This window comes from Amblyomma americanum, chromosome 1 (assembly GCF_052857255.1).
Source record: "Amblyomma americanum isolate KBUSLIRL-KWMA chromosome 1, ASM5285725v1, whole genome shotgun sequence".
In the NCBI taxonomy this organism is placed as follows: domain Eukaryota; kingdom Metazoa; phylum Arthropoda; class Arachnida; order Ixodida; family Ixodidae; genus Amblyomma; species Amblyomma americanum.
In genome coordinates, this window is record NC_135497.1 from 328,518,729 (window position 1) to 328,542,955 (window position 24,227).

A 24,227-nucleotide genomic window follows, 5' to 3' on the forward strand; every position below is an offset into this window, starting at 1 on the left:
CGTTGCCCGTACCCATCAGGGCGTGTGTCCATTTCTGAGACTACAATAATAATAATAATTGGTTTTGGGGGAATGGAAATGGCGCAGTATCTGTCTCATATATCGTTGGACACCTGAACCGCGCCGTAAAAGAAGGGATAAAGGAGGGAGTGAAAGGAAGGAAGAAAGAAAGAGGTGCCGTAGTGGAGGGCTCCGGAATAATTTTGACCACCTGGGGATCTTTAACGTGCACTGACATCGCACAGCACGCGGGCACCTTTTGCGTTTCGCCTCCATCGAAACGCAGCCGCCGCGGTCGGGTTCGAACCCGGGAACTCCGGATCAGTAGCCGAGTGCGCTAACCACTAAGCCACCGCGGCGGGTAACTCTATGACTACAAGGAACAATCATTAAGTATTAATGGCTAATAAAACGTGTATTGAATCGGATATGTGTTCTCAAGCGTGGAACGTGCTTCCCGGCTATCGCCAACGGCCTCAACGTAGATGGACAGATACATTTTGCATTGTCCTGGGACCTTTTGCTTACATTTCATTATCGTTAAATAATTAACGAGAAAATGAATTCTGCACGTGTCACATGTCTTTCTCTGGCACTTTTTTTTAAATTTCTTTGCAGCATGAAGGAAACGAGCACAACTGGAAGTGCAGCATCCCGCGGTATAGTTTAATATGACATTAATCTGGTCGTTAAGGAAGGCTTACTTTCGCAAGGCTTTTGCAAGGTTAACAAAGAATGATGTCTCTCTGGGACTATAATGGTAGTGAGGCAACTAGAGCTAAGAATAATGAAAAATCAAGTACAAAGGTTAAAATACAACCGAGCAGAAATTGTTCAGAGTAGGATCTTCAGAGTAGAAATTAGAATCTTCCACTGCGATTTCTTCCTTACTGACGTCACCACAGAATACAAGTGTTTCGACCACGACACGCTAAACGCAGCTCAAACTAGGATGGAGAAAAAAAAATGACGCAAACGTAGAAGAGTGCGTATACGTATTTTTGGTTGGTCTTTAAGTTCTGCTGTGGTAAGCCTGCAATAATGAACAAAGTCGCCAAAGAAAATACGCAATTTCAGCCACCGAAATACCCGATATTTGCTGAAGTAGTTACAAAAAGCAACAAAAAAAGCGAACTTTATTTCAGCCCATAAGCTGGCGAAGGTTTATAACTGTTGATTACATCAGCTTTGATGGTCACTGTCTAGAGGTCCACAGAGTGATGACCAAGTGCATATGCGTTCTATATTAGTTGCCACTGGTACCCGTAAACAGAGCTTTGAACCTTTAACGTAAGCTTTCCTCTCTCACATATACAAGGTGTGTCAACGAAGATTTTCTGCAATTTTTAAAAACAGGCTTTTTTAGTTAGGCGAGCGCTTTTTCGGCATAGCATTGTCAGCGGAGCATGAGGCTGAACCATCTATAGACGTAAACAATTTCTGTTTCTTGCGCGGCGAAAGCGTTTGTTGTCAACTGCTGACTTCCTTCGCTGAATACACGAAGCGCCGGCTGGGCCAGAAGCAGGGCCTTCTGGCCTACTCGTTGAGATTTCTGAACAATTTGTCCGGCCCGCGTTTGTTAAAAAACTTTCGAATGAGGCGCTTGCGCGCGGCTTAAATTCCTACGAGATGTACAGTGTTTTCGCAGGCCCTCAGCGTTAACTGGAACTGCAGTATGCCGTATGTTCTTGGAGGATGCCTTTTCGACATACAGTGCCAAATAGAGAGAAATGAAAACTTCAAGAAAGTAGGGCTCCATCTTCGGAGGTCTCCTCCCCCTCCTTCCCTCAAAATGCGAGCTTGAGAGAGGAGCGCACTCACTGTCCGCGCGACGTGTGCAGCAGGAGCGTGACCAGCGTGGAGGCACCGGGACAGAGGCAGTTGTTGGCCAGCAGGGCGTACTTGAACTCGTCCTCACACACCACATGTTCTGCACGGCGAGGGAAAGGGAATAAAAATTGGCGGTGGGTTAGCTCTGGCTACAGCTGGCCAAGTGGAACTTGGTCACGTGACCAACCACGTGACGAACCACGTGATCAGCCACGGCGCCGCGCCGCCGGCAGCTGCTCCGCACCACGTGACCAGCCACGTGAGAGCGTGGCGGCGCCGCCACGCTGAAGGCTCGAAACGCTAGCGTAATGTAGCTATCGCTACAAAAAAAGGGGGGGGGTGGCAAGTTAGGCTATTCGTGCACACTAGGGGACTGCACTATCGCGCACCCACTTCTGTAGGCGCATTCTCGTCATCAGATACTTTTAGTCGGGCGTACAAAGAAAACAATGGTGCAGGGAGCGCTGCAGTACTCAACCAGTTCCGACTGCACTCGGCTTCTCTACGCGGAGGAATGCAAGCAGAGAGATGACAACATGACGGGGGTAAGGAAAGAGAGATCGCAGGGGCACGCTCAAGTGAAGAGAATCAGCTCATATATCATTGTAAGAAAGCGTGTATTGCAAGCCAGTATGGGAATGCGTGATCCAAAACCTGCAATAAGGGAAAATAATTGCGGGAATATTATATACAGTTCCTTATTATTTTTTCCCTCTGCAGACATTTCTTTCACCGCTATGGCGCCCTTGCTTTCCTTCACCACATGGCATTGCAGCTTTTGTTCCAAGTTTTCCGGCATTATGATTGCCACTGCTTGCGGAGTACAGATCGCCACTCACTAGACCTATAACTAGAAGAGCCAAGCAGTATGTTATAATTTAATCAGTCATAATAGGACCAGTCGCATGAGGTGCATAGCAGCCGATCAAAATGTAAGCTGATGCTGTAAAAAATTAAAAATGAACAGATTATTCATTAAAATTTGATTTATTTACCTTACTACAGATCAGCACTACGGTTTGCGTTCTTTTTTTTGCTTCGAACGTCGTTATACCCTCCGTGCCTGGCGGCTGGCGAAGGGGAATTAATTAGTCGTCCGCATAACGCTTTTATTGCATTTCGCGCTTCCGGTTTTACGTGCCTAGAGTTTGGACTTCGTACAGCGAACGGAATAACATGGCATTCTGGTGCGGTCGCTTTTTTTTTCTTCAAAAATACAACGTACGGAGAACAAAGCCCTAAGAAGATTCTTGTTATTCCTAGCCGCGGTCGAAACATACGCGACATTTACAACGGATAATTTTGAAAAAAATATGAATTAGATTGGCCAAGGGACAGTTCGCTTTCGCCTGTCAAGGTTAAAGGTTCGTTTATTGCATGTTTAGGGTACAAGATTAGAAACACACTGGAATACAGTAGGAGGTCCCAAAGTCAGAGACTGTGGACGGGACCTTCTGTGAGAAAAATTGTAAAAAAGAATATACAGACAGCAGATGCAAAAATTTTGAAGTTGCTGGCATCAGTAAAGAGCAATGAGTGATATACGAGAAAGAATGCAAACACTTATTTGAATGAAAAATGATTAAACACCTAATAGCGTAGAGAACAACACAAAACACAAATCATAGAATGATATAAATGACAAAAGTAGTACCATTTACCATGTGAAATACTATACTATATATACTGTTATGCGACTTCAGACGCTCCATAAACCTGAAGAGAACAGTGGGGTCTTTAAGTTGAACAAGGTTGGGAGTCTGCGTGAACCTCCCTGGTTCCGGTCTATCGGGGCGTTTCCCGCGACGCTCTTTAAAGGGGCTCTGAGACACCTTCCGAGGAAAGCACATCCTCTCGCTTAATCACTGCATTGTGTTGTCATGAACACCTGAGCCAAGTAATACACTTCTACACGCAGCAGAGGACCCACAATCACGTGTGAGAAAGTTTGTAAGCCATTTACGGCGACTCTTTCAAGCTCGCATCCTCCTCCGTCGCTCGCATCTACGTACATGTTGAGAGGTGGCTACTGGTTAGACTATTTTAGCCGACAGGCAGCTACCATGGCCGCGGCCAATAAACAGCGTAGCTTCCGCGGATCATGAAGCTCTTTCCCGGTGGTGGATCCGGCGGATGAACGTCGATCTTTCAGAGTGCAAAAACTGACGAGAGGAGAGGGAAAGGCGAGAAGATGCTGAAATTCAAATTTTGACTACAGGTAACTCAGCTTCCACAAAGCGCGTCAAAAAAAATTCTTGCTGGGGGATATTCGTGAAGCGGCGTCCTTTAACATCACAGGCATACCGAAACTTTACTAGAGCCTCTTTCAGAATCCGTTTACGTAATATGCGTAGTAATCACTGATGAACCAGTGTACGTTGTAGTAACATGCGGAAATGGTCCTGAATCGACAGTACACAACGGCATAGAGAAGCTGTGTTAGGTGGTCATATACAAGGTGTTTCACCTAAGACTGTACACAATTTTTAAAAATAAGCTTTTTGATTTAGAAGAGGGCTATTTTTGGTATAGCATTTTCAGCGGTGGAGTGCATCAGAATGCAGCTAAGACGTGCTATAACTGGCAGGCTGGTCAAACTAATATAGAATAGTTAATTTTTGAAATATTACTATTAGGCTCCTTAAATATTGAAAGGCGCGTAGCCCACTATGATCAATATCCATATCAGGTTTTAGAACTTCGAAAACGCGGTTACTCTCCGCGCTGTGGTTAAACGAATTTTGGCTATTTCGACAAGTTAGCGTGCACTGGAGAGGTTGCTTTGCCTCCAAGCTTCTCGAAAGCGCATGCGTTTGGGCGCGCTGCAGCCAAAATTTGTTGGGCCACAGCGCCGAAGGGAACCACGTTTTGGTAGTTCTAAAAAAATGATATGGACATTACTTACAGTGGGCTAGACATCTCTCACTAATTAAGAAGCCTAACAGGAATAGTTACAAAGTTAACAAATCAATATTAGTTAACCAGCCTGCTAGTTAGCCCGTCTTAGCTGTATTCTGATGTACGACACCGCTAACAATGCTGTGGAGAAAAAAGGGCTTTCTTAACTCAAAAAGCCTATTTTTTAAAATTGAGTAAAATCTTAAGTGAAATACCTTGTATATGTAGTTCTCTTCCCATCACAGTGTCCCTCAAACTACTAGCATGTCAGTGTGCTCAGGCGGCTTTCAGCCTTCGTTCCTTCTGTACAAATTTCTGAACTTGACGTAACTAAGTGCTGATATTCATTCACAAAGTCAGTTTCACAAGAAAAATGCACTTTGGTGGTGAACGGCGCTATAGTTTGAGCTGTGCACACTGCCTGTGTCAGTCTACTCGCGTCCTGTGGTCCTGCACTCGGCTTTCGCAGTGCGAATCACTGACTTCCTGAAAAATCTTCATGGTTAGAGGCCGCTTTTACTTACCACATTTTGCACTTATTAAGTATCCACTTTCTTTAATTGCACAAGAACATGGCGTCAATAGGCTTAGCATTTTGAGGGATTAGCGAGTCGGACTGGCTACGAGAAAACTTAAGACACATGGCAGACTGGAGAGACGAAGCGTGCACTCAGAAATGATTCATTTCGCGCAAAATGTTTCATGCACGAACGACCATTTTCTGTGCAATAAATTCGGTGGTAGTACGCCGTCCGTCTGTCCAGTCGTTTATGTGTCCTCGTTTATTCGTAGCTGGATTGGCACGTTATACTTCTTCAAAACCATCTCTTTTTTTTAGCGCTGCTGACGTTTTCAGGTCGTCACCACGTTCGCGATGCAGGAACTAAACTAACGCCATTCTTCACGTCATTTTGCGCCGTAGTAGAGCTTATAGGAGTCCAGCTGCTCGAGCGGAAGAAAAATAAAGTACTACATAATGAAATATTGAAATACGCTCTCTGGCTACAGAGTGACATATGCGCATGCGCACACAGTCGTGCAAGACTGCGAAACACTGACGCTCGCACTTACCCGCAAAGGCCACGTGCACTTTGTTTTCTGGACGGAATATTTGAATGTACTGGGGAACATTGGGTGCGAAGTCGCGTACGGCCCAGGATCGCAGGATGGTGTGCTGGTCCTGAAAAAAAAGGCGGCAGCGCAATAACCTCATCGCCGTCGTCTTCATAATAATAATCATCAATTTAGTTCTGAACATCATCTTTACGAACGCCGTCATGAGCCACCGTATATCTCGCTACGTACGCTTGGTTAAGCATGCGCAAAACCTTGAATTAGTCTTGAGCGCCGTGCACTGGAATATTTCCGTCAATTTACGCGAAGAGCTTATTCCTGCATCCGCTACTTTAGTATTGAAACTTATATAGTTCAACGGTTGGCGCACACACAGCTCCAGAAATGAACGAAATACGCGTGCACTTCCATAGTCGCTCGGCAAACACACGCTCCAGGACATAACGGCAGCGAGCAGGGGGAAATGAAAAATACTCTTCGCTTACGGCGGCTGCGAGGTCGGCGTAATTTCGGGCTGCCAGCATGAAACACGCCTCAGCTGCGTTCATTCTGCGTGAAGGGAGAGGGGGAAAGGGAGCGGAGCAGAAACAAGGCAGAGTGTGAGCATGGCCCTCCATGGGGCTAACGCTCAGCAAAGACAGCATAGCGCAAGCCTCATTTCTCTGGAAGTTTGCGCTGCGAGATTCCCGGTGAGGCGAAATAAGGAGAAAAACAGGCATTTTTTTTATTTCATTGTTGTCAGGGACGTCGTAAAAAGAAAACAGAAACACGCAGGGAGCGAGATTGCCCGCAAACGCATCAACTCCATATGGCGGTGTAGAGCAGGGAAGCAAACGCACACTGGCGCGCAACAATGTGTCTTATTCGTTTTGTTTTTCTTTCAATGCGGTTTTGCTGTGCGGTAGATGTTAGCAGGAAAAAACAAGTCGCTCAGTCGTCTATGTAGCCCGAAAAATCAAGCGTAAGAAGAAAACAAAAAGCTTAAAGGGCACGTGCACAGAATTTCTCGCACAAGCGCCGTCGGCTTCCTCTCGCTAACTGCTTGCTAACGCTCGCATAAGCAAACAGTGAGTACAGGTGGCACTCTGCTGAAGCTAACGTGAGGATGATAGCATGCAGCATGAAGGAAACGAGATAGCGTTCTTTAAGATTATTCGTAGACAATATTCCGAGCACTTCGCAAGTCTACTGCTGCCATATTTTGACTGTCGTAGTTACCTCGACTGAAGCAGTACTATAACTTACAGATTAGAAGCACTGACTCTTGGCCATTCGCTAAAGGCGTCTTGGTAAACTAAGCGAAAGTGTAAGTTATATTGCGGACCCGATGTGGGAACTTATGGAAGTACTAAAAACAACACCGCGTAATAGAGCGCTTCGCTCAATCGCATATGGCAAAGCCGGCAGCATACGTTAGGGGCTTGAAGGCAAAAGAAAAATCGCTAAAATGAGCACCCCTCTCGCAACTACGTCTCAACCATAAAGAAACTGTAAACACAGATCATCAACATGCCATATCTTAGTGTAGCTGAAAAGATAAGGCCGACAAAGAGGCAGTTAAACTAATATATTTGTAACGGCTACTTACACCATTTACACGCTACGACTGGGCTAGCTGCTTGTGGCGACATCATATGGGCTTTTTTTTTATACCGTTTATATGCCGTTTGTTTGAGGTTTCACATATTGCTATCTAATATAGCACTGAAAAAAGCACTCGAAAAATACCAAAACATTTTATGATGTTCTAAGTGTTGTTGCTTTTTGCAGCGTACGATGCCTCGCCAGTCAAGAGAATTGTCAGCACTCGTAGTACGAAGATGTGTACACGGTGGCTCGCCACGGATAATTGACGTTTACCCCATTTGCTTTTTAATAGATTTAGGTTTTTGCTGAAGCTGCATATGCAGCGTTCTTAAAAGGCAATCTTTGCGTTTAATGTCCGTTGAAATAAAATATGTGGCGCTGTATATTCATTCCAACCCCTTCATGTCTTTTGCACCGCAGCCATATTAGTCTGATGATGTTTTAACGGCCGGATCAAAAAGCGCTGCTGCCTCATTCGACAACCGAATATTTCAGTGCTTAGCTGCTCTTTACATTTAGCACAGGCGAAAATTCAGCTTGAGGCCGTTATCTTATACTATTTCATTTGTGTTGTGCCCAGACATGAACAGCGCAGTTCAAGCAGCGATCTTGAGGCTGATTACGTGGCTGATATTCGAGCGTGAAAAGCGTATTTTTCGCTGAGCTAGTTTTGTCACCGCTGAACAGCGCAATTCACAGCCTAGCTAGCTGAACTAAAAGTACCCATGTGCAGTCGCATGCTAAGTATACAATCTGCAGCGCCTCTTCGCAGACGGCGTTGTTCGTCCGACTGGCGCAAACATAAAACGAATAATTGAAGTTTTTTTGTCACGAGGTTCTTTTCTGCATTCAGTCACTTTGTCATGAGATTTCGTGATTTCAGATCCCGAAACTAGTTGGTAAATAGATGGTTTATGGTTTACGGGGGTTTAACTTCCCAAAGCGACTCAGGCCAAGGGAGACGCCGTAGTGAAGCGCTCCGGAAATTTCGACCTCGTGGGGTTCTTTAACGGGCACTGACATCGCACAGTACACGGGCCTCTAGAATTTCGCCTCCATCGAAATTCGACCCCCGCGGCCCGGATCGAACCCTTGTGTTTCGGGCCAGCAGCCGAGCAACATAACCACTCAGCCACGTTCGGTAAATAGAAGCTTTTCGCACTTGTATCCTGCAAATGTTACATAGCACGAGGAAAGATTAATGGATGCACGAAATTAATATTAAGGATTTCAAAAGTGCACAATCATCATGTCTTTGTGAGAGCGGACGGAACTCTTTAATAGCACCCCATCTTACTTTGACCCATGAGTGCCGCTATGTACGAATGTTTTTTTTTGTCTTCTGATACAGCACAAAATGTTTTTTTTCTTCTGTTCCTCGGGTTGTAGGCCGTTTCATTTCATTTCGTTTTGCACCTAGCATAGTAAGCGCTATCATCTGGCCCGAAGTTGGCAGCAATGAGGTTTCTACTTCCAAGTCTACCGAAATGCCAGGGGCACGCTAGAGAAAGAGAAAAGTAATGTTTGCAATAACTCTATGAATAGCTAAACTTAACAAGATGGCCTCGTAAATGAAGACAGTGGTGTCTCTTCTAGCCGTGTTTGCTACCCTGGGCCTGATTATTTTTATTGCCTGTATTTTCATAATGCACTCACTACAAAACTTAAGCACGCAGTGCTTTTGGGTGGCCACATGATTCATAATTATTTGCTTCACAGTGGAAAATAAATACTTGAGAACTTCTGCATACGTGTTTATAAAAGGAGTTTTTCATTCAGCTCTAAGACCATGCGTTCAAAAAAAACTGTGTGGACCCAGACCCAGTAGCTCGTGCGGGGTTCTAAAGATCGCATTGTGGCTTTCATTGAAGTCAGATTCAAGTGTGCAAGTTGGTAGTGTCACCATTAGAAAATTTAAAACATTTATTTTCTTTTTCATTTCGACGAAAGATTCCTTAAATGAATTTAATGGGGTTTCACGCATGACACAAGGCCTGTGGTGAGGATAAGCAGAAGCATCACCTTGAAATTGTTGGCTGTATGCACCTATTAAGGTTTACCCTTCCCGGCGCAGACATATTACCACTGGGTTGTGGTAGCTGCGTTCTGATTGGCGGATTTTACAGGTGCGGCTTCCTGGGCAGGCGCGCACAGTCAGGAAAGCACGCGAACCCATGCAAGTTGTTAACAATGAAAATGTCTACAGGCACCGATGGTAGCTGCAGAGATGGACGGAGAATTGCAGCCAGGGCTCACGGACTCAAGCAGAAACAAAAAAAAATGCTTAGGTTTCATCGCCATATGAATGGGCATTTGCTTTGCATGTATTCTGCTCGAACCAATGTCGCGGGTCCTCTGATTTGCGCGAGCTTGACTGACATCACACATCCGCCATCCATGATTTGCATTGGATGCATCCCTCGCCAGACGTCCTGAGCGGTACTGCTGGTTTAAAATAATGGTCGACTGGTACTGTCATGATGTTTCTGTGTATATCCAATCAGCACATCTCTCGCAAAGAAAAAGGTGTTTTTGCCAAGGTATGCAACAAATTTTTGTCCCGTAAACTGCTTGAGGCATGTGCTAAGGCCGTTTGGAGGTGACAGTTATTTCAATGGCCCACATGCAGGGGATGTAACGTGTGATGTGCATTGTTGGCATATCGGTGTACTGACTGAAATCGCGTCAGTAGTGAATGAAAATCGCGTCATGCGCCCTTCATGCAAAGTTCAAGTCCTTTGCATTAAACGCAATGCAAGTTGAGAGGCGCGTGGGGACTAGAAATAGATTGTTTGCGCCAATGCATACCAGTATGCGTTAACTTATTCTGTGTCGCCTGCTAATGCAGGTTGAATTCTCACGAACAATCTGTGGCAAGACTGACCACGCCGCCATTAGACCAAGTTTTACGCGATTGCGTGAACACGCAGCCTCACAGGCCTCACAGGCCCCACTTTTCCGTATCGATCGAAGGCATCAACTATAGGGCGCCAGGCGGTTTCTGTAGATAAGGAGCGTCCAAGTTAGGAGCACCTCCTGTCCTTGTAATCGAAAAAAAAACCTCCACTGGTGTCCTAAAATCCAGTATACTTTCTTCTTGAAATGTGGTCGTAGCGCTTGATGACGCAGTTGCATGTTTATAGCATAGCATCGCACGCTCCACTTTTTGGCGGCGGCTGACCGATCCAGAGAAAGCAAAAATGCGAAGGTACTGGCTAGCCAAAAGGTTCCGATGATGTGAAAGGAGGCAGTTGACATAAATATACCCGGAGAGCAAAAGTACGACGCATTGCATAGGTTTCTGACGGGTTTGATATATAAAGGGCAAATTTATTCATAATCTTCGCTCGCTCGATTTCAAGCAGTGTAAAGTACAAGGGCCCTAGCCGGCACTGAATGGGTTACGCGCATTAAGAGCGCCATGCACAGAGGTGGACGCCTCGGTGACGTGCGGTCTGTCGAATCGTCGCTAATATTACCCCTCTCGCTCACCCTTCAAGGCCAAAATAGAAGAGAAAGAGGAAACACGTGCTTTTGAGCCAGCCTTTATAGAAGTAACCGTACCTGGCCCTGGTGAGGTCGGTGTCCTTGAGTGCAGAGCCCTGGATGTAGATGACCCTTTGCGCCCACATGGGAATCTGAAGAATCATCTTCATCGTCGCGTCCACTTCGCACGGCGATAGAAGTACGACGTAGTAGTCCTGCGGGGACACAGTGCGCGCAGTTCAACTTCGTAACGCAAGTAGGGTCTACGAAAGCACGCGATGAAATTCCTGGAATGCGACTGGAGGGGCACATCTGCCAGCTCCCTGTCGCATTTGCAAGAAATGCTACCAGAAGTTCAGAGACATCGAAATTATCGGAAGAAGGAAAGCACAACTTGAAAGGGAAATTGTCGAGGCAGTCGCCATCCTGCGTTTGGAACAGGGTGAATGAGCAGCCCGCCTTCCCTTACCATACTGCAAGAAGAATGGCTCTTTTCACGTGACAGTCTGTTTTCGGCTATCATTCCTCCGATGTATAGGTTGTCATGTACATATTCTTGGACAATTTTTCTCGGAATTTCATTCACATTTTCACCCTCACTTATGGCTGTTTTGCCGGTGCACACGCGCATTTGATCTATAAAAGCCGCTGTGTCGGTTCAATAAACGTTCAGTTGCTAGTACCACCTTTTCCTGTCTTTGCCTCAATCTCCTGTATTTTGCTGTTATTTCACTGCTATTAAGGAGGGTCGCAGGAGACATGCAGTGCTGGTTGTGCCTGAGAAGCATGTAATAAGTTACAGGAATAATTTTTTTTTCGTAGCCGGCACTTCCCTCGTCACGGTGGCGAGATCAGGCGGCGATGGCGCCCCTCCATCGAAGAAAGGAATGATTAGAGTCAGTGGCAAATCTATAACGCAGACATTATGAGTATATGGCGCTCAATAGAGAGGGCAGCAAAGCCCAAAACAAACAGCCGGAAGTTATAAGCTGCAAAAGCAGTGCTTCCGGCATTCCTAGTGTCCACTGACATCTTGCGGGACTGCACCGGGGCAGAGCGTAGTGCCCTCGCCTCTCGACCTTGCAGACTGTGAAAGAAACGGAGCGATGACCAAGCCAGCGCCACGGGTAAGACGTCCTTCTCAGACACGTCCTGTCCCCACCAGATGAAAGGCAATACTTGAAGCGCGCTGCCTTAGATGCATTGGCACTGAGTGACGGCCGCTTGTTTTACTGAATGAAGGTGGTTTAAAATGGAATGCGTGACAGTGTGCGGGTCACTGGCGTGCATGCTTTTGTGCAGTCTCGAATCACGCACGATCCACCACGGCGCAAAACGCATCAAAAAGAACGTGCCCTCGTCATCCCTTCCCCATTCGTACCTGTAGGAGCGGGTGCGCGTAGAACTCGTTGAGGAAGTCCATGACAGTGTCGGCGCGCAGCGTGGTGGAGCAGACCACCACGTGGCGCTCGCTCTGGGCGCGGTGCATGCTGTAGGTGCCGCCCAGTTTCTGGCGCTCCATCCAGGTGTAGGCGAGCTGCTCGAACTGCGTCGGCAGCACGATGAGCGCCGCGCAGATCATGCCCACCATGAACAGCTGCGAGGGCCACACGTCCGGCTTGAAGTCACCGTAGCCCACCGTGGATAGCGTCACAACGACGAAGTAGAAGCTCTCGAACAGGTCCACGTGCTCCACACCCGCCCGCTGGAAGTGCTGGAACCCACAGACGCTGCGACCAGGCAAAACGACTCGGGTAACTACACTGGGTGGACTCTTGCATCGCACTGAGGCAAGTGTGGATGCGGCTACGAGCCACAGCCCTTAAAAATGGTCTATTGAGGCTGGACAGTCTATAGACTGCTTATAGACTCTATTGCCTTCCTACAGATATTCCTTTTTTGTCTATTCATAGTCTACAGACTGTCTATAGATAAAAGTCTACTAAAAGGGCATGGCCATAAATCGATAGATTGTCTATAGGATTTGTATTGCCTATAGACTTTTCTCTAGGGTTTGTCTATAGAGAGTCTATAGTCTTTATAGACAGAAGTTTATGGACAGTTTATAGACTACCTAAATAATTTTTTGTAAGGAAGAAGTAGCCACATGATAGAGGCATTGATGTAAAGATCATTTAATACCACCGAATAAAATGTTTTTTTTTCTTTAACACCCCGCGACAGCCTCTTCGGGCGCCCTGAAAAGATTATGAGCCTAGGGGACATCGTTTCGCCGCGACGGCTCCCCGTATTACAAGAGACCATGAATCACTGGGTGACTGCGTAGAATATGTGTCATATTTTAGCTGGTGGCGTTATTCAGGCGAGAAAATAAATTGTCCCACAGGCGCTTTGAAAAAACAGCTGACAACAGCTGATGCGACTGCTTCCATGTAAAAGCCGAGTAGTTGACTGCCTGCTCAAAGAAATGGCAAGCCGATAATGGAAGCATGTGCAAACAGCAGCAGTCGCTCACCTGGTAAATATGAGGCAGAGTAAGGTGGCTGTGAGGATAAGCAGCCGCTGTGAGAGTGCGGACTGGGACTTCTGAAGGGCTCGATGTAAATCGTTCTGCAAAAGAAGTTCATGAACGATGTAACTTCCACGCACAAGGCTCGTCAAGGCATTAGGAAAAACTCTTCGCTGGTGGTCAACGCAAAAATACAAACGAAGCGCATTTGCGGGAAACGAAGCGCATTTGCGGGAAACACGCGACGTGCACCTCTCCTGGGTACTTTTAAGCTATATTTTCTCAACGTCTACCGAAGATCAAGTGGGTTCGGAAAGAATCCAGCGTGAAGCAAGCGGTGCGCGCACTCATAGTCCATTTTTCTACTTTCACAGAAAACACGACAAAAAAAAAGAAAACTGCAGGTAAAATTTTTTTGAACGAAACTGAACTAAATTTTCATCCACCTACGCCAAAACTCAGGTAGTGAAGATTGCCGGATTGCTCATCGGATCACTGTACAATCCTGCGTTGTCAGATGCTAAAGCGTGAACACGTACGTCGTAACTAGTTCACTAAAATTATCACTAATTATTATCAGTGCAATTAGCAGTACGATAACAGAACCTTAAGTGCGTTGTTGGTGGCATTCGCACTTGGTACCTGTGAACAAGGACAAAACTTTCATGCACAAGAGGACAATGACGCGAATGTTGGCGTCTACGATGCCGCGGTTGTTGTTTTCTTCGCGGCAATAAATGTAGTTAGCTACACGATTTGAAAGACGAATTATGGTTATTTGCTCCGCTATCCCTCACATATGCAGCCGATTAGTAATACATGAAGTTTTGTTTAAGAAAAGGCAAAATTTTGGTATACTTACAAACATGTTCTCGAGTACAAACTTCGCAAGCCAACAGTTAAGAAACACTGGTATAAATACATTCCGTAAAGGTGCATAAAATATCTGGAAGAAAAGAGCAAAAAGATATGCGATGAGAAAGAGAACTCTCCAAACAAAAAAGGCTAACTATAAAAAAACTACAGAGTTCCATAAATGTCCGCTCCTCTAACAGCAGTTATGAAAGAGTAATACGCAGAAATAAAAAAAAATAAGTTTTTTTATTTAGCTACCAGTATTTACCGAGAAAAGATGTTACTAACCCCCGTTTCATGTAGCCATAAAAGACCGCAACGCTTTAACTGAGCTAAACAATTAAATTATCGTTATTAAACTACGGTTGCATACCGTCCATTTTGTACGCACACAATAGGCCACGAAAGCATGTCGGACAATAAAAAATTTTCACATGGGCCACGCTTATGAAGCGAAACCATACTTCGAAAGAGGATTTTCACAAGTTGAAAATTATTACGAGCTTTCCGCAGCCCTTCTGGACAGGGCTTACAAGAAAAACGTCTAAAATTATATCCTCCTCCCCCTCTTTGTCTCGTCTCTTAGGGTGACACTTAAGCTACGCCTTAAGGGTATGACGCGACAGTGCTATTGATTATTTGCTGTTTTCTTTCTTAGTTTCGACCTCTAGATAACTACGCACACTCATTAGCATACATCAGTAGGCATACTAGACCACGTGATACGCCACAAGACACACAATCTCTCCCTTTTAACCAAGTTGAACGAACGTGCCTCAGTGGCCTATCAATAAACAAAAAAAATACCTCAGTGGCCTAGGTTTTATCGTGTGTGACTCTCAACTCAAGGCTCACGGGTTCGATTTTCAACTAATTGCCATGATTTTCTTTTCCACGTAATTAATTTACTTTACATCATTATATATCACAATAACATTTCAGCCATGACGCGACCTCATAGTTACACTTTGCCTACAGTTTTAATCATTTGCATTTCACAGCTCAACGTGTGATGTCATAACCCTCTCGATCAATCCTGAATTATTGTGACAACGCGCATGGATTTTCCTTCGTACGCCTGCTCTAACGCTGTCGCGTTAATAGCGCGTCGGCAAGCGTGGTGTATGGGTTGGTCACTCTGATGAAGTAATGAATGTGCACGAGTTTGAATTAATGTATAGCTTGCTCCGTGACATGCGTCGAGCGCAGTACTTCCAAGCGATACCTAAACGGTAAGCATCCATGCATTCAAAGGGCCTCGTGTCGTTTCGAAAGCATCCATAGGCAGAAGCCAAATACGCACTCACTCTGTGGGCCAGTGCCAGAGCGAGGGCGCCTTTGACTAGAAGGCGGCGATTTTTCTTGAGGAGTGAACGGGTGTTCTAGTATTTGAATCAGTCAGAAGTCACATACGCCGCGTCTCATCTGCCTTCGTCTCAGCATGTCGTGGTAGGAACGCCTCAAAAGCGCTGGTCAGACAGGTGCAGCTGAGGAGACCACGGCGTAGTGAGGACGGCTGTACTACGCAGATTGCGACGATGGAGAAAGCTCTGTTCGGCCTGACCTACAATCACGTCCGAAATCGCGTGTTCACCTACTGCGAATCGTAAAATAATAAATGAAAATAAAAATTGATTTTGTGGGAAGGAAAGGGCGAGTAACTGTCTCAGTTCTCGGTAGCGGCCGGGATTGAGCTCGCGTCCTCAGGCTCAGCGGCCAAGCGTCCTAACCACTGAGTCAACGCGGGTGGGTGCTCAACATAGTATATTCAGTCCACAGTGACAAATCGCAAGTAAAACAGCTGTGGCACTAAAACAGAAAAAGCTGCGAAGACGGCAGGAAATTGCGAATAATCGCGTAGCCGGGCTACACTGCAAGCGTAGCTGCACAACTGCAAAATTGGTAGAGGGTAAAGGAAAGAAAGAGTGCCGGATTGTGTCTGAATGCAAGATTTCTCATGACAACCGGCTCACTAAGATAGCGGTGGCGGCCATGAAGCTTAGTCTGCTTGAATTCACTGCAAGACTGAGCAGTGCATTTACTTTGGAGGGGAGTGCCATTTTTCACCCCGGAGGTTGAGACAAAATGGGACATTTTGAAATTTGGAATGTCGTAAAATCTTTTTGTTCCCATCCAGGCGGCATTTCCATATTCACTAAGATCGATGTCAGGATGACAGCAAATAATTTGGAATACCTGCTTGCTGATGTTTGTTTAACACAAAAAGAAGGCGATCTCTTGCATATATGCGTCGCGTTTATTCCCTGCTTCACCCGTTTACAACGTTTCAAAGTGAGGGCGCTACAAAGTCGCGCAACGGCAGTCCCTCCGTGAAGGCCAGCACTCGTATAGAGTGTAGAGCTCGGCACCACAAGGTTTTTGTTAAGCCTTGGGGGCAAAGTTCGTAGACGGCATAGCTTCCTGAACCATTGCACACCCGGCATGACACCCGGCATTTCCTTCAGTGATACTGGAAAGGCGCTTTTAGCGCAAAAGCCATCAATGCATTGTGCGAACTGTCAATAAAAAAAAAAGAACCAAGGCTTACTTTTACAGGCTACATTTGACTTTGTAACACGTAAAATGCTCTGGTAGCTGGTTCGTGGTCTTCTCTAGCGTGTTCCACTTCAGCAGTGGAATAAACATGAGACCAACTATGCGCGCGAAATCACATGCTATACAAAGCAGGAATCGAAAGCGAAAAGTTGTTACTTACAGTGACTATAAATGGTACATTGTTGACAATCTCCAGAAGGAAGCGGAAAGACAGGAGTTGTCTCCAAATATTTCCCTGCAAAGGAAACGAAGAGCCGAGGTGAAGGTTTAGAATCGGCAAGTTACACTGAGGCAAGGAAATTAATGAGCCGATGGCGTTCGTATTAATGCAGCTTAAGAGCATTCAAAATTTCGGCTTCGTAAGATGCTTGAACGCGCACGAAAGACTTAGTACGCGAGCGTTTCTGCATTTCAAGTCCACCGAAAATCGGTCACACCGCGACCGGGCTCGAACTCGAGGCCTCGCGCTCTGTAGCAGAATGCAACAGCCACTAAGTCACCGCGGAGGGATACAGCTCCAGCTTCTCCGCACATACCAGGAAGCTTCAGTTAAGCACGTCAGAGCTATTCCGGCTTCATAGCGCCGGTCTCTGGCTTCTGTTAAAAGCATTTTCTTTCTAGAGTCCGTTCAATTCGTCCTGAATTGTTAACGAAGAGACAATAATAATAATAATATTTTCAGTGCCATTTCTTTTTTCATGACCAGATTTTCTACCACACCTAAACATATAGAGTGCTTGTCTGTGGATATCCAGGTCAGCAGGGACGAACCGCGAAAACATGCGCTACACAAAGATAAAATCAGAACAACAAGACCCAACGTGGGTGTAAATCAAGATGTGGATACAATGTGTACAAAAAAAGTAAAAGCACGAGAATGGTGATTTCACAACGCTAGCAGTCAACACAGAAATGACATAAATACAGCAGTGCACATCGAACTTGGACTGCCATGACGAACGATTTTCTTTTCGAGCCAAAGCTTAGCAAAACATTCAGCGTTTTACATTAAGTACACTTTATGAATGAAGGCACCAATTCCTGAACACTTTTTAACTTCTTCGATGCTACCAAATTTCATGTATTCCTTGCATAGTTTGTTAAAAAGATATGGAACAGACTAGTTTCGTTGAAATATCATATCTTTGTATCTCTCACAATGTTTTTCTTTTAATAACCGATATTATGAATTCACTGTTATACGAGCGCATTATCGAAATGCCAGTACAACGCAGGCATACAGTTGACAGAAATTTAGCTAGGATATTTCTGTCATTATATTTCCTGTGTGAGCTTCGCACAATTTTGTTCCATATACTATACTTTTACATATTCTATATAGACTAAGCGAGTACCTCACAACGTGATTGCATGTTTGCCCCACCACCCAACTGTAAATATAGCAGCTACTGTTCTCAACCTCATGCATATATGCATAAAAAGTTCTTCCGAACTCAAAAATTCGTAAATATATAAACTAAAATATTTAACAATTGAGGTATAAGCGAGACGAGGGCATGCTATGGAGGAAGAGATTCCAGTCATGTTTGTTCTGTTAGTGTAGGCTTCTATACACATAACTGTGGTTTTATTTCGATTTTAAAAATAAGGTTTCTGGACATATTTCTCGGCAACAAGGTTAATATGTTATTTAAGACCGTCTCTGTTTTTCCGATGGCGTATTTGTATGACGTACTTTTCCGCAAGAATTAGCACACTGTCATCAACACACTGAAACAGGCGCGATGACAGTGTAATGACATTTAGGTAATCTGTATAAATGGTAAGGAGAAGTGAGGCAATAGCATAGCCTTGCGCCACTCCACAGTCTACTGGCATTGCACAGCTTGCTGCATTTCCACCTCTTACCGAATGATATCTATCTCTAAAATAATGTTGAAACGAATCCACAAATCCTCTTCGAAATGTCATTGCTCATAGCTTTTTCAGGAGTATTCTGTGGTAAACTGCACAAAAGGCCCTAGACATGGCCAGAAATAGTGCTATAGCAATTTCGTCTGTATAAATAGCAGTACTAACAACATCACTGACGTTTTCTAGGAGAGTTGCAGTGATTTTACCTTTACTAAATCCAAACTGTAACTTACAGATTAGCGAATGTTTTTCACAAAAGCTCATAATAGCATGTGACTTGTGCCTTTCCATTCTATCTGTAAGAGCTGACGAAGCTACTATTGGCCTGTAGTATTAACTGATCATATAATTTACACTTTCGTTTAGCATGGAAAATCTTCTGGAATTAAATGTGGCATTTATAATGCGAAGAAGAGCGGACCCAATTTCGTTGCTGTTAGCTCACAGGTCGTAAGGCCTTATACGATCATAAGCTGATGGTTTATTATCCCGGAGAGTCGAAATCATGTTGAAGAGTTATCTGTCTGATTTCAGGCAAGACTGCTGAGTTTAAAATCCTCGGTAAGGATAAATACACAGTTATTTGTGCCTTTAATTTAGTATACAAGGTTTTATGGTACAATGAGAAAAGCAGTGTTAAATCTTTCGCACGGCACCAGTGAACCGTGCACAACTAGTTGGGAGACCCTTTTGCACTGAGCTCTCTGAATTCTTGTCGATCTTACGCCTCATTCTTTCATTCAGGTAGAACAAAGTCGTTGCAGTTCCTACCGCATGATTCATTTTAAGGCGAAAGCCTTCAATGGCTCATACTCGCTCGTCTGGTGTAAGGCTCGCTGTCTTCCACGAATAACGCGTCAACTAATCAGGATGGCAGAAAACGAATGGTAGCATCAGATAGAGGGGAAAAAATGTAACCCCTACGCCAGATTGGAAGACTATAGAGCGTTTAGTTCATTATTTATAGCCAATCATAGCGCAAATAAAACAAAGAAAACAACAAAATGCGTCGATATAATAATAATAATAATAATAATAATAATAATAATAATAATAATAATAATAATAATAATAATAATAATAATAATAATAATAATAATAATAATAATAATAATAATAATAATAATAATAATAATAATAATAATAATAATAATAATAATAATAATAATAATTTATTATTATTATTATTATTATTATTATTATTATTAATTGGTTTTGGGGGAAAGGAAATGGCGCAGTATCTGTCTCATATATCGTTGGACACCTGAACCGCGCCGTAAGGGAAAGGATAAAGGAGGGAGTGAAAGAAGAAAGGAAAAAGAGGTGCCGTAGTGGAGGGCATGTCGTCGATATAGCGCGGACGTCGCTTTAGCGACGGGAGAGGGTGACGTCACACGCAAGAACGTCATGGTAACGGCGCGCGCGCTGGTGGCGCCACCTGCGCGCCACCACCAGAGAAGCCAGAGAAGAAGGCCAGAGAAGCAGACCGCAAGCGCCAACAACGTCGTCTAGAACGGAAGTGTGGCAAGGTAGAAGCCTTCGGGAGAGCCACTGGTATGGGAACCTGCGAAGCTAGAATTGCAGACGGTAAGGCCAAAAGCTTTACGCCTTGCCGCGCTTTAGATTGGCAAAGTGCTCCCGTAATTTCGTTTTAGAAATATTCTCGTATTGCTAATTTTATATCTGCCGCTACTTGATTGCGGAGCATATGAAACTGCTTCTAAATAACATAAGCGTTTTGCTTTTACAATATTATGATGACTACTATTTCTTCGTTTTTGCAGTAAGCTTGGACTGAATCGGCAATCCAACAGTTAACAAATATAGTGACCGCCCTTCCTCTGCTAACTTGCCCACAGAAGTACAGACACTTCACTCTTCTCAAGTATTAATGCACGCAGATGACGCCGCTCTTATAGTTACTGGTGAATCTCTCCCCGTTATTCAAACCACATTAATGAGTGGACTGAAAATCTTGTCTTCCTGGCGCTTAGAAAACCGCTCGGCGCTAAACATAGCCAAAACTCATGGGAGCTCAATAATAAAGCCGGTTTCTTAATTTCAATATTTGAGGGGTTATCTTTGCCATTTCTATTGGAAAGAACAAATCAACAACGTACGCAAAAAATTAGCTTTCGGTTGCCACACCCTCATTAGGGCGAGATATTACTTTAATTACGATATGTATTACGCTCCATCAACTTCACATTACGCCATTCACATATCAGTTACTGTTGTGAACTGTGGGAATAAGCATACAAAACCTACTTATCGCCTTTATTCCGCCTCCAAAAACGGGCATTAACCGTGATAACTTCTGATTTCGATGATTCTAGCAGCAATATTTTTTGTTAATCATGTGCTATCGTTCTTATCCTTGCGCAACTATAAAAGTTCAATTTTGATAAACAACATAATAAACACTAATTTTCCCCTCCCATTAAGCCTCTTCGTTCTACCTTTTCGCAGCACAAGGCAAGCATCTAACTCTAATTTTAACCTCCCAAAAATAGCAGTGTATATGGTAAACGCCTGATGGAGTTCAGTGGAGAAAAAAAAAATGGAATGAATTGCCGATCGAGGTAAAAGTGGCCAGAAACTTTAAACTGACCTGTAAATTGTATTACAAGTCTAATCAAGTTTTGCCTGAAACTCTCGCTTTGAGAATTCTGCTTTGATACCTTGTTCTTTTATTTGTGTTTTATATATTTGCTGTGTAATATTTATGACAGTGTTATTACCCGGCTGCTCAATGGCAACGAAGTGCGTTGCCATTGGGCGGCCGTGGTTATTCTATGTGCTTGCATCGTTTTTTGTTTATTTTGGAGTCTCTTATACTTTTTTCATTTTCGTTGTGCATTTTGTAAAAGCGTACTATTAATTTGGCACTGTTGCGTGTACATTATCATTTATTTTTTCAGCCCTTTACTCTCTGCGACTGAACCTGTTAGTAAGTTTTGCACTGGACCGGCCAATATAGCCTTTCAATTTATCGGTCCAAACAGCGTTGTACATGTTTCTTGTTTTGACGCAATAAAGTTTCTCCTAAACAAAGAACAGGGATGACAGCCGGACAGCTTGCGTGTCTCACACTTGTGTTTAGCAGTATTATTCTCAGCCAAGATGAGTAGATCTGCATCTTGCTGAAACTCGGATGGTGATAATAACAATTATAACTGTTACTAAATTTACTAAATTTTACGGCGCAAAGGCAGCCTTAGCCAAAGAGCGCCATGGCACAAGGTATTTTTGCCTCCACAAGGTGGGGTCAAAGACCCATTTCACAAGCATTTCATCCCAGATAAGCCGCGCACCGAGCCAGGAGAAAGGTTGTGCCCATTGCACCACCGGTGGGTACCCAGTGGCACCGGGGATTGAACCCCACGCTTCCCGCATGCAGAGGTGGATGCTCCAACCGCTAGGCCACCACTGCGATACCTGAATCTCGGAGAAGTGAACAGCAGTGAATGATATATTGACTTGCATGAATTGAATGTATATGAATACCAGGATTAATGCTGGTCTAGTTGTAACCCTGCTATTTCACGACGATGGCCCAACTATTTAGGCGCCATTAAATCGTTTTTGTAGTCTAGAGTTTCATTCATTCATTCATTCATTCATTCATTCATTCATTCATTCATTCATTCATTCATTCATTCATTCATTCATTCATTCATTCATTCAACCATTCATTCATTCTCTTCCAACTCTTCAATAATCATCGCAAGGCACTTTAGAGCGCTTTAGGACTCCCACAGGACGGCCCCGTGCACCTGGAGCATGTTCTTGGACCCTGCAGGGATGCGGCTTCGGGTGCGCGCGGGACAAAAGCATTATTAGTTTTCCTTAGATACACGGGTTTGGTGGACATTCTTTGAGAATCATGTGTTTGTATGTATGCTTGTGAGTGCGTGAGTGTGCTTGATTTCACCATTCACCCTTCCTTTTTCCTTTCCCTCTCTTTTTCACCCTCCTCTCCTCTAATCTTCTCTTCTTTCACCCTCGCCTGGAGTAGCATGCCAGACCAAAAAGCAGGAAGACCTCCCCTGCTTCATTAAAATCTCTCTCCTCATTCATTCATTCATTCATTCATTCATTCAATATCTTTCTTACGTTCTTTCTTTGTCGGTGCTGACAAATATTGTTACGAACATCTGCGCCTCATAATAAAAGAAGCCTGAAGTGTGCATTGTCGTCATTTTCATTCCAAAAAGAATGTTGACTAAACGAAGTGACTTTTACATGCGCCTCATTGCCAGTGAGTTTGTTTTATATACTTCCGGAAATCCGCACCTTGGACGTGGCAAACAGCTTTCTGAGCAATCTTAGAGACAGCTCGCATATGATGCTGAATTGAATCTGATGCTTCAGCCGGGAATGCATATCCACGCCAGTATGCAAACAATGAATAAATACGGATCAGTTTTCCGTGCTTTCCTCACGGAATCACACCCGTCCCGTTAAAGCGGCTTTAGAACCGTGGGGAGGAAGAAGTGGTCAATCGTAGCTGTGAGGCATGTGCTCCACGGTGAAAAGGTTTTCTTCCTTAGGGAACTCTGCACCGTCAGGTTGCGGCTCGAGCTGTATTCCGGCGTCAGTTTCATAGCACTGATTCCCCGCTCAACCCTGAGCTAAACGACCTGGTATGGGTTAGATTTATGGACGCAAGCAGTTTCCAAAACTGAGTTTGGGATTCCTGCAATCCGTAGTACGAAGGGGGAGGCCTAGTGAGAATGTCAATAACTTTTAGAAACACGCTCTCCACCTCCCTTCTTGGTTTTTATTGCACTAGAGCGCGCCAATAAGACCGAATTCACTGCTAGTGTTGATTGTGAATTCTCAGAGGACTGAAGGAGTGCGTCGATTACCTGGTTTAACAATTTGTTGCCACAGACGTACGTACAAGCTACAACCTACAGCTTGCTCCAACGTAATCAGGGGCCGAATGCGCAAAGCTCGCCGCACTCTGGGATTAGCCGGTGTGTATTTGCTATCGTGCGCGGAGCGCAATACAAATTCTCAATATGAACGAAATTATTTGACCACGTGCGAAATTATTTGACCACTTGGCCCGTGATTTGCGGCAGTGAATTGTAGGTTCCCCATCGATGCCAACAAGCGGATAGATTATTAACAAACGTATGTTCTATTTTAAAGCACCGAGTCACGTTATAAGCGCGAGTACTTCATGCGTTACGATCACGGACATGAAGCTCATGCTTCACACACAGCCCGCTGACCTAACATCGCGATGCAGTGTACCAACATACGCGTAAAATTTATGGCCCTCAATTCAAAGAAAACTTTGGCCCTCTTGCCCCTTGCCTTGGACGTGCGCTCCTCCAACAAACTTCATTCGGGTCTCCATCCAATTTCGCGTTTCTTTCCCACGGACACTTCCATCTCGCGAATGCACTCAATCTTGAGCGCTTCAATTTTCTCTATTCCGGAAAAGAGCAGCCGAGCACAGCGGATGCTGTACCGCGGCAGCAGCCATACCATAGGGGTTGCAAACAAAAGACTTTCCTCGCGCTTCTCTCGGCTTCGGGGAAATACGCCAGTCCCCGTCGGGCTGCTTTGATCTTTACGTGCT

At 44.6% G+C, this 24,227-nt stretch overlaps 1 protein-coding gene across 2 annotated transcripts in view; it reads right to left on the bottom strand.

The window, feature by feature from the left end:
• Positions 1-24,227, bottom strand: part of SLO2 (slowpoke 2) — a 604,504-nt gene that overhangs the window by 46,071 nt on the left and 534,206 nt on the right. For both annotated transcript variants that reach the window (XM_077649885.1, XM_077649886.1), the window contains exons 6-13: positions 16,917-16,991; positions 14,208-14,291; positions 13,352-13,446; positions 12,257-12,605; positions 10,954-11,090; positions 6,288-6,351; positions 5,800-5,908; positions 1,822-1,930 (exon numbers count right to left, since the gene is read on the bottom strand). In XM_077649885.1, coding sequence (XP_077506011.1) covers positions 1,822-1,930; positions 5,800-5,908; positions 6,288-6,351; positions 10,954-11,090; positions 12,257-12,605; positions 13,352-13,446; positions 14,208-14,291; positions 16,917-16,991 — 1,022 coding nt within the window. The remainder of the gene's footprint in view (positions 1-1,821; positions 1,931-5,799; positions 5,909-6,287; positions 6,352-10,953; positions 11,091-12,256; positions 12,606-13,351; positions 13,447-14,207; positions 14,292-16,916; positions 16,992-24,227) is intronic.